Source organism: Corvus brachyrhynchos, unplaced genomic scaffold (genome assembly GCF_000691975.1).
Source record: "Corvus brachyrhynchos isolate BGI_N302 unplaced genomic scaffold, ASM69197v1 scaffold95, whole genome shotgun sequence".
Lineage (NCBI taxonomy): Eukaryota > Metazoa > Chordata > Aves > Passeriformes > Corvidae > Corvus > Corvus brachyrhynchos.
The window spans coordinates 637,145-648,224 of NW_008238347.1; the positions used below are offsets into that span (position 1 = coordinate 637,145).

The 11,080-nt window shown below is 48.8% G+C and overlaps 1 protein-coding gene across 11 annotated transcripts in view; it reads left to right on the forward strand.

Moving 5' to 3' along the window:
- The window catches only part of ITPR1 (inositol 1,4,5-trisphosphate receptor type 1), a 156,815-nt gene that overhangs the window by 107,781 nt on the left and 37,954 nt on the right, over positions 1-11,080 (forward strand). For all 11 annotated transcript variants that reach the window (XM_017735227.1, XM_017735229.1, XM_017735230.1 and 8 more), the window contains 2 exons: positions 6,114-6,294; positions 6,893-7,146. In XM_017735227.1, the coding sequence (XP_017590716.1) occupies positions 6,114-6,294; positions 6,893-7,146 (435 nt within the window). The remainder of the gene's footprint in view (positions 1-6,113; positions 6,295-6,892; positions 7,147-11,080) is intronic.

An 11,080-nucleotide genomic window follows, 5' to 3' on the forward strand; every position in this document is an offset into this window, starting at 1 on the left:
GTTGTGCTGCTGGTCTCATTTAAAGCTGGTTGGGACACACAAGCATTTCCACAGGTCAGGATCTGTACACTCATCACCCCCAGAAAACATTCCCCCCTAAGGTGGGCAGAACCCCCAACAAGGAGCAGAGCTGTGCAGGATGCCGAGTGGATGCCCATGGCAGGGAGAGTTTGTCTTATTTGTGGAAAATAGAGCTGGGAAGTCCTCCTTCTGCTTTCAGGACAAAGTTTATTTTACAGTTTGCAAAAAAACCAGGCAATTGAGGTGTTCTGGCAGATTTTCCTTATGGGTTTATTTCAAACTGTGAAGTATGTTCAGTGTGAAATATTTCAGCTGCCATTTCCTTAAGCTATGCAAGACTAATGATATCCATCACTCGTGCCCAAAGTGATGGATCTCCAGCGAGCCAGGACGTAAGAGAGATTTCGAGAGAGAGAGGGATTAGCGATATTTAAAATAAATAAATGAGGAGGGACTGAAAGCAAAGTTGGGTTGGAATTTTCTGCAGCAGAAGCCCTCGCAGTATGTTTAGGCAGAATGTAGAAGGCTGGCATTTGAGCTTAATTCAGTGCTTGTGTTAGTGCAGTTCCCCTTAAAATGTGGCTTGTTTGAAGTAGTCCAGCTCTAAGAACTTGTCTGGGGGTGGCAAACTCTTCCTGCAGAGATGAAGTAGCACACAAGTTTTGCATTAGTTCGTGCTGGCCGGATAACCCGAGCGAGCTGAGGTCCCTGCAGTGATTTCTCTCTAGTGTTGGAATAAAATGTCCTGAGTTTAAGCCAGATTGCTGAGCTTTCTCCTCTTTCTGGAGGGACTTTCCTCTCTGAAATGTCCCTGGCTCGCCAAGTTCACGGGGTGTTTTCTGTGCGCTGGCATTAGAGAAATGGGGAAGGAGACGACAGCAGTTTGCTTTAATTGGTGAGGTGTTTGCTGGGGCTTTGCTTTCCCTGATTTCTTGGTAATCAAAAGCTTGTTTTGCTGGGGAATTCTTTGGGATGTGTTGGGATGGTCTGGCAGGGCTTCGTAGCTGATGAAACAGCTCTGGGAGGGTGCGGCCCCGGGACTGCTCCGAGCTCTGTGGGCTGACGGCAACCAGGCGAGGGCACCCCCAGGCCAGGCCAGCCCTCGTGGGGAGCAAACACGGCTGTGCAGAGCCTGCTGAAACCCAGGGCTCGCTGCTGGGTTTTGGTGCTGTTCCTCACAGGATCAGACAGCCCAGCCCGGAACTAGTCTGGGGTGGAAAGTCAAGCTGTTCCATGAGACACAATCCAACTGTTGCTCCTTTTCTTGGCTGGCAAAACAGCCGTGACTTCGGGGCAGAGCCAGGTAACAGGGCAGGGAAAGGTGTTCCCAGTAAAGGGGACAGCACACACCAGCCAAACTGGCGAGGCTTTCAGAGGCAAGAGCTAGAAATCAGCTGCCTTCAGCTGCTGCCTGGTTTCTTTTCCCATTTAACAATCCTACACTGGGCACAAGCTCACTCATCATTAAATTTACTGTGGATTAGTTACATTTATAGTGGATTACTTACCTGGGTCTGTCCTCTGTACACCTTGCACAAAGGTACCAGACTGCTGTGCTTTATGGTTTCACTCTCTGAAGGACAGATGTCAGTTCTGCTGGCTAAAATCCAATTTGTTACCAACTGCTGGTATGAGAGACACGTTAAGGAGCATTTGTCCCTCCCCTGTGGTTATCCTGCCTCCATAATCCCGCCCCCCTGAACTGCTGGGGAGTTAGCTGAGCTTCTCTTCCACTCATCATTAGAAATTATGTATATTACATATGTCAAAGGTCTCAGAATTAAGTGCTAATGCCAGGAAATGTGCCTGTTCTTTGCTGATTTATTTTTTTTTAATGTGGTTCTACAATCCAGCTTGTTAATGATTTGCAATATTTAAGAACATGCCAAAAAATACCCACCACAGAAGATGATATTAATGCTGAATAAAAAGCCAGCAAGCAAAAATGGTATTTTCAGTTTAGCACGGAACGTTAGGTAAACATTTCACAGAGTATGTAAATAGTCAGAAGGGGAGTCCAAGTTCCTGGGAATAACTACAGAAGAGACACAAACTTAAAAAAATATGAGTGACTGGAAGTTAGTGACGTAAAAAAGAGCTTAACCACATGTTTCTAACAGTTTTTAACCACTGGAATAGACCACAGACAGACACAGTTCATCATCTCTGACACTTTCTCAAGAAAGACAGGATTCTTTTCTCAAAAAAACCCGTGGAACACAGGCTGAGTTGGTGAGGGAGCTCGAGGGGCTGCTGGTGCTCCAGGGTGGGCCAGGCTGTAGCTGGTCAAGGTGCTGCAATAGAAACTTGGCCTTCAATTTCTTCTCCAGAGAAATCCATCTCTGGGTTTGCAGCTTTGCTTCTGCATGTGTTGTGTGGAGCAGGAGATAGAGTCATAGGTGATGATGGTATTTATGTACCAAGCTCCTTTGGCCCAGGGGGGATCCACTGGAGGGGCAGAAGTGTAAGGGGGATGTCCTGCTGTGCATGAGGCTTCTGGCTGGAATTCTTTAGGAGCAGAGTTGGGTGATGGAGTGGGAAAGGAAGAAGTTACTCCACAAGTTTGCTGGTATCTGGTGTTAGGAGTTGATCTGCTCTGTGGTACTTTAATTGGATGTCAGGAGGAGCAGTGGTGTGGCTGCTTTGCAGACGTGGTGCCTGTGCTGGATTCTCCTTCCATCCCCTTGAAGCAATGAATGTGTGCAGGTGGTGGTTGCTCCCTCCTCAGAAGTGCTGGAGAGCTCTGTGGTGGTGTCCTTGCTCACGGTGAGTGAGGATCTGTCCTGTCAGCCACTCGTGCTTGTCACGTGGGGTGGGTCCGGGTTTCCTTCTGTGGCTGTGTAATTAATTAATTACCATCCCATTATCTCGGGCGCTGTCGCCTCAGAGCGGCCGCGGTTCATTTGCTCGGGAGGTTGCTGTGCTCTGGAGATCTGCTGGGCTTCCCTGAGCTGTGGGCACTCCTAAAGCTCTTTGCTGAGCCTGAGAGCATGGGGCAGACCTCACGAGCTGCTGTGGCCCTGCCGTGGCTCCTGTCCAGGGGCAATGACTTAAAAGACATTAACAATGCAGGGTTGAAATAAAGTGCAGTTTCATATTGCATGAGTTTAGCACTCTGTAAGAGTGCCAGAATGATTTGGGCTGGAAGGAACCTTAAATATCATCTACTTCCAACCCCTTGCCATGGGCAGGGACACCTTCCACTGTCCCAGGCTGCTGCAAGCCCCAGTGTCCAGCCTGGCCTGGGACACTGCCAGGGATCCAGGGGCAGCCCCAGCTGCTCTGGGCACCCTGTGCCAGGGCCTCCCCACCCTCCCAGGGAACAATTCTTTCCCAAAATCTCATCTATCCCTGCCCTCTGGCAGTGGGAAGCCATTCCCCTTGTCCTGTCCCTCCATGTCCTTGTCACAAATCTCTCTCTTGCCTTCACTGCCCGTGTCTCCAGTACCAGATGGAGCTGTATCTCCACTACCTCTCAGACAGCTTTTCCATGCTGGGACAGCCAGGCACAGCCTGTACTGGTTTGTTATGGGACACAGTTCCCTGCCCTGCAGTAGGTTTTTAGGAGCTCCCAAGCCCCAGTGTGATGGTGACTGGATCCTCAGGGATGGCTGGTGTCAGATGCTGCAGTGTCAGGGCTATGTTTAAAGCTCTCTTCCTCAAAATCCCACAGGAGTGTGGAGGTTGGCTGTTCCTCCACACTTGCTCTTTCAGCAGCCTGTGGTTCCATGGTGTCTGTACACAAGCCAGGACCCCAGCAGACGGTGCTCTAAAATGGCCACTCGATTTCCGTTTTAAAAAGGGAGATTTCTCCACTTTCTTCTTTGAGGCTATATCTGTAAATAAAATTTTAGGATTTCTGTCATAATTATCACCACCCGTTACCTGCTCAAGCGCAACTTGCAAGATCACACCTCTTAAAATACAGTATCTTGGGAGCTGGCATGTGGTTGATTCATATGTGTGAAGGTGTTAGGCATCCTGACCTAAACTGAAACAATCATTTGGTGACACCCCTTCAGTGTATGCACAGCATGCACAAAAAGCTTTACTGGAAATGCTCCTTTCATTTGGGTTTTTTTTTCTCTGAAGCGCAGTGGAAACTCAGTTAAGAAGCTTGAAAAGACGACAAAAATCAAGTCTGTCAGCAAGCAGTAATTACTCTCATAAAAGGTATTTCTTTAGTGTGGTTCATTAAAAAAAGGCTTTTCCTTCAGCACGGCTTCATCACAGGGAAACTCCTTCTGTCTGGGCTCTGGAGATGTGGCAGCCAGGTCACGGCCATCCCTGCCTGATGTGCAAATCGTGGGATTTTTCAGAAAGTGCTTGGCCTTTCTGGAGCCCGTGGCTTCTGCTGGTCTATCTGTAAATTGTTGTTTTTGTTGTTGTTACTATTTGTAATCTTGGTAGAGTGAAATTTGCAAGATGCTCCTCAGATCCAAACTCCTCTTCTCTCTGTCTGTGTAGCCACCAAGTAACAGAGTTAGTTCAGGCTTGGCTGCCTCAACCACCCAGTTATTGAGGGGTTTGGTTGTTGGTTAGCCTCACCCTCCTCACCAGGAAGGATTTCTTGAATATATCTAATCTAAATCAGCCCTCTTTCAGTTTAGAGCCATGGGAACACATTATGAGAAAACACTCAAATTGTCGGTATAAAGGCTTGGATTAGATATTTTATTTTTACTGTACCAATACTAATAAATGAATTGGGCACCCAGATCACCAGGTGGCACATCACAGGCCCAGCACTGGGCAGAGGGCATGTCCTGCAGTGCTCTGGCACCTCTGCTTTGCTGCACTCTGTGGGTGGGTCTCAGGAGGGGGTACTGCTGTGACTGTCTTTGTGGATTTGGGATGTCTGTCCTGGGTTGTTCTCCTTTCTCTCCTCTCTCTCAATCACTAGCAGTAAACAGAATCTAGGAGTTTACCTGAGGTGCCGAGGGCAGGTGGGAGGTGCTGCAGTGGTGGGAGGGATATCTCGTGAATATTGACCACGTTCTTTAAATAGCCACACTCCTGCTCTGCCTGTAATCAAAGACACAACTCTGGGAGTGTTCAAAGTCACTCCGTGTGTTCTCGGTGCAGCTGCTGGGGAGTGATCAAAGGCAGCAGCAGCCACGGCCCCGTGTGCTCCACAGCAGAGCGGGCAGGATATATTGCTATTCCCATTTTAATTTGTTTTTTCAATAAATCAGGCTTCATTCCTATTCATCATGTAAAGCTGTTGGCTGGCGAGCCGCTGCAGAATGCTAACTAATTTCATAATGCTCTGCATAAGGTGACCCACTTACAAGTTCATCCTTCAGTCGTGTTTAAGCTCTGGTCCTGATTTATGTAACAGCATATTGGTTTCATCAAGAGTTGTCTGATCACTCACTGTGTTGGCTCCTTCTTGACCTGTACATGATTTGTATTCTCCTCGATTTTAGGGAGAACTTTCTGTCTCTATGCACATATGTGCAGAAGAAGAGTAATAAACCTTCTTAAAAGTAGTGCTTTGAGTTTTTCTGTCACTTAAAGATATATTGGAGTGGGAACTAAAAGGAGTTTTAAGGAGCCTGCTGCAGGCAGGGCAGGGGAAGCTCAGCAGGAGATGTCCCTCACGGCATCACCCTGTTTTGTACGTTTTTGGACTGTGATTAACATTGGCTGTTGTGTGTTGAGTCACAGTCCCTTGGATCTGAGGGTGGGAAGGCAGGACGATTCTTCCTCCTCTGTAATTTGCTCATACCCTTTTGTTTCTGAACTGAGAATCAAATTATAGGGAATTCCCTTCTCCTTAATTCATGGTACTTACCTTATCTCCCTTGTTGAAAGTGAGGTGTGCTGCCCAAGTGTATCAGGCTGGTGTGATTTATTGCCCTCACTTCTCTTTAAATCTGTATTTGAAGCTGTTAATGAGGGGTTTAACAAAGCTGAGACACTGGGGCTGCCTTACAATAAACTACAAGTTTCCGTTGCTGTGAGTTTCAATTTGCTGACGACTAATGAAGCTCCTGGTCCTGCAGGATACCACACGGTGCAGAAAGGTGGAATTGTCTGGGTTCAGACCTGTGTGTGGAGCTACAGATGCTCTTCCTTTTCTCTTGTAGCATTCCTTCTTCTGCCGGCTGACGGAAGATAAGAAATCCGAGAAGTTCTTTAAGGTTTTTTATGATCGCATGAAAGTGGCACAGCAGGAAATCAAGGCAACTGTCACAGTCAACACCAGTGACTTAGGAAACAAAAAGAAAGATGAAGACTCAGACAGAGATGTTCCCAACAGGAAAAGAGGTAATCCTCAGTCGTTCCCTTTCTGAACTGACAGGGGAGTACAGTGTGTTTTGAACTCGTTTCAACTGATGCAATAATGCTCTGATCTCTGATCCCACAGAGCAAAGTTCAGAGATCAGTGGTGCCCTGGCTCGGGATTTCAAGAGCTTCATCCCCTCTTCAACTATTTGTGAGGTTGTGCTATTGAAATGAGGAAAAGTCTTTCTGAGCTGAGAGTCTGCTGCCTTGTCTCGTGACAAGCTGGCCAAATCTGATCCGTAGTAACGACCCTGGACTGTGGGTTGTGGTCAGCACCTTTTCTAACAATAAGTGAAGAAATCCTAATTTTGTTCTGAAGCAGGTCCTTTTACCATAACTCTGGCTAGTGCTAGATGTGTGTGCCCTAACCAATTAATCCCCAGATTTATAACCCTGCTGTGGCTGGTGTACAAGGTGCAGAGTGTGACACGAGCCCCTCACCTACACTAAACGTACTCACCAGGGAGCTGCTGCTCAGCAGCTGGGCCTGCGGGTGAAGCTGCCGTGGGCACGTGTGAACAGATCTCCTGGCCCCCTTTAGCCAGCTTCCCTAAGGGAGATGTGGCCTTGTGTGTTGTAGTGAGGGAGCCCATGACCCAGATCACGGAGGAGGTGCGGGACCAGCTGCTGGAGGCGTCTGTGGCCACGCGGAAGGCGTACAACACGTACCGCAGGGAGGCCGACCCCGAGGAGCACTACTCGGCGGGAGAGGGAGCCCAGGCTGCGGCAGACAAGAGCAAAGACGAGCTGGAGATGAGTGCTGTCATCTCCATCATGCAGCCCATCCTGCGCTTCCTGCAGCTGCTCTGCGAAAACCACAACCGGGATTTGCAGGTACCGCCTGGCTCCGGGCAGGTGTGCTCAGGGTGCCTTGTGCGTTCACTGCTGCCACACCATTATCCCTAATCCCAGGCCTCTTTAAATGGATTATGTGACCAATTATTCTCTTTGCTCTTGAAGTTAATCCAAAAAAAAGTACTTACACCTTGCTGGACTGATATGAGGAAGTCCAGTTATCCAGTGGTCTTTGAAAGGTGCATAAAAGGTGGTGGGATCAACACTTCTTGGGGTTTTTAAAGAGCATATGTTGAAAGCAAGCAAGTGTTGTACTGTAAAGTTGCTGATTTGCTTTTGAGAGGGGAGGGAAAGAAAGAAAAACCATGTAGGAAAATGAAGAGGGCATTGGGACTTTGGTTCCTCAAGCTTAACTTTCCAGTGACCAAGTTCTCCTGGGTTTTCATGGATCTCTTCATGTGCCTAGAGTTGAACACATGGTGAAGGTGTCGGGAAAGCCTCAGCTGGAGATGAATCTGCTGAGGGACAAGAAGGGTTTCTAGGTTGTGTCCACACAGGAGGAATTAGGGAGAGGGGGGGTTTGCTGTGGAATGGGCGGAGTCCTTGGTGCCAAAGGACGTGGAGAAGGTCAGGGAGCTCAGTGCCACCTTCACTTTGCTCTTCACTGGTAAGACTGGCCTTCACCAACCCTACATCCCTGACACCCTGGTGAGGTCTGGAGCAAGGGAGACTTACTCTTGGTGGAGAATTGGGATGGGAAACATTTAAACAAGCTGGATGTGCGTTTAAACAAGCTGGATGCCCCAGGCTCTATGTGGAATTCTGGCTCCAGTCCTGGACTCCCAACTCCAGCAGGGAGTCTCAGAGATGACTGATGGGTAAGGAGAGGCAGGGGGAGCCGAGAGAGGTCAGGCTGGAGAGCAGAAGGCTCAGGATCTCTCACCATTTGTGCAAACACCTGATGGGGGATGTGGAGAGGAGGGGGCCAGGCTCTGCTCTGGCTGCCCCATGACAGGGGCTGGAGTTTGCAGTGTCCAAAGGTCCTGGCAGCCTCAGCTGACCTATGCTGTCCTGGGATGTGTTTGTAGAATTCCAGGGAGCCCAGAGCAGATTCCCCCGTACAGAGGGGCTGCAATTCAGATGATTTTTGTTCAGCGCAGCCACTGCTGCTGGGTTGGGATCGAGAAGCTGGTGAGGTGCTGTACAATGTGCTAAATGCCCTCATAAAGAGTAATAATTGCCTTGATTGCACATTGTTCCCTGGCCGGCAGGAGCGTGGGACCCTGCGTGAGAGCTTTGCAGAGCTGCCAAATCGCTTCCTCTGAGCGGGAACGTCCCGGCAGCACGTGGGATCACAGGTGCATGGAACCGTCCCCGTGCTCCAGTCTGGCATTCTGGGAGCATCTCTGAGTGCCCAGGTTATATACATCAGCCATTCCCTCATTTTTAAGAAAAAGAGCTCTTTGATGTGTGTTTTGTCAGAGGGTTTTCCTGCCGCTGGCGGTGTCGGAGCCAAGCAGGCCGGCGGTTCCTGTGGCACGATTCCAAACCACACGCACAGGATCCGCTGCTGCCTTTGGCGAGGCACCCGCAGCTATAGGAGCGCAGTTGAATTCCAGCCAGTGCACAGACTTGGCCTGAGCTCTTCCCTGTCCTGAACAATTAGATTTCCCAAACAGCAGGTAGTCGTAGTCAGCTCTGAGAGAAAAAGGGATTTCTCTTTTTTTTTAACAAAAAAAAAAAAAAAAGGGGAAGAAAAAGGGAAGAAGTCGCATTAAATGCAACTGCATTGTCCCAAAGCAGTCTCTTCAGAGGAAAGGAGCCCTAAAATGCAGGAAATCTGTCTAACCCTCTAACTATTCCCACTCAAACTGCCCCGAAGTCACAGATGTTACTGATTCAGTTAGATAGCAATTCCAAGCTCCCAAAACAGATTCCAAGTGAGAAAATAGGAAAAGTCCTTGGTTGCTATTAGATACGCATTCTGAAGTAAAAAGAAGTATGAGCAGGGAGGAATTTGTGGCCTGGATTAGAGGTTCCACAGTAATTAAAGAGCAATGACAAATGGAGTCTGGGGTGACCTATTGAACAGGAAGCCACAGGGTTGGGAGCTCAGGCTGCAGAGAAAATTCCTAGGGAAATGTGTCAGGGATTTTTCCTGCTGTGATTTACAGACATGTTTAACAGGAATGAAGCCCATACAGGTCTCTGCAAATGTAACGAGGGCCTACAGAGATTAGATGAAAAAGTGGAGAATTTAGCAGGACATGCTAAAAGCCTTGTAAATGATGTATTTAACTGTGCAATTAAATTCTATGTCGGGGTAATAATTTATGGCATCGTTACTAAAAAGCTGGAGGAAAGTTATCTTTTCTTAGGAGACCGAGGACATATCCCTCCAATGTGCCCAGCAGCCTTCAAAACTTTAACAACTGCATTAGCAACGTGGGAAGGAAAAAAGGCACTGCCTATAACCTGTGAGAATGACAGTAAAAATAAATAGAACTCTAAGTCCTGCCACTGAGGGCTTCAAATGAGGGAATGAGCAGATCCCCAGGTGAGTCATGCACCAGGTAATGAAAAGCCTTCTTGTCCTGGCCATCAGAAGTTCTCCCCACCCCACACTGCTCACCTGCAGGGAGCACGTAGTTGAAATTTGTCCTTCTCCCTCAGCCCCGAAGGGGAGGCAGAAGTGTCTGATCCTCCAAAATCTTGGTGTCTGCAGCTGGTGCATGCAGCTGAGCTCCCTGCAGCAGTGCCAGAGGACTCGCTGCCTAAAGGAACAAGGAGGGACTCTCCTGGAGTCTGTGTGTGTCCCAGAACTGCACGTTATATTTGAATGAGGAGTGAGTTGGGATCAGCTGCCCGGTGCAGCTGTGGGCTGGGCACACCGAGCCTTTCCAGGCTGTTGGCAGCTGTGGGAGCTGATGTGCAAACACAGGGAACTGCAAGTCATGCAGGATGAGCTGCTGTGTGTCAGAGGAGGAGGTCTCTGGGATGCTCAGGCAGCTGCAGTGCTGTGCCCTCTGCATCAGTCAGTCCTTCCCTTCCCAGATACAGCCCGTTTGCTCCGTGTGGATGCTGTTCCCTCCAGCCCTCCATGGGGCTGGAGGAGCTGCAGTACCCTCTCCATATGAATGCAAGGACTGGGATGAACGTGTGGGTGCATATTTTCCGCATGTTCCAGCTGAATCTGCCTGCGGCTGCTCATTCTGGATGCAGGGTCTCTCAGAGGGTCCACACCTCGGGGTCATTGCCAGGAGAGCAGTGGGATGGCACACTCAGTACTGAAGGGTTGTGTTCCCACTCTGTAGCCTGTGAGATGCTCTGGATGACAGAAAATGAAGAGCTCACTCTGTCCTGGCTGAGACAGCAGCGGACACTCCCTGGGCAGTTTATCACAGTGCAGCAGGGGTTTGTTTTCTACAATTTTTTCCTTTGCCTTGTTCCTTCCCCTAACAATGCCCTCCCTCCTGCCTCCTGGGCCTTATTCCTCTTCTCTCCTTATTGACTGGATCAAGCAGCTCAGGTACAAGCCTGGCTGTAATCAGAATAAATGCTGTGCTGCAGCCAGGGAGCATTTTACTTCCTCACTTTGGGTATTATCCTTTTGTTTTGCTTTTTTTCCTGGAGGGAAGGCACGAGCTCCGATTTCTGTAGGATCAACCTTTTTTACATTCTGACAAGTTAATCAGAAGTCAGGATACTAAATGAGCAATCAGCTGAAATGTGCTGAATCACTGTCACCTTTAGTCTGCATTCATGACAGCGTTTTCCTTTTTTAGCTTTGCCTTCCATTGAATCTGCAATTTCTCTCTCTGTTTGCCTTAAAGGATTCATTAGTCTGACTCAGGCAGAGACAGCCAGGGACCAGTGCTGCTCTCTGGGCTGGCAGGAAAGGCCCTGCTGGTTCTGTACTTCTATTCCTCTGAGGGGCTTTTCACCCTGGAATTGTTGTTACCTGCTGGAATTA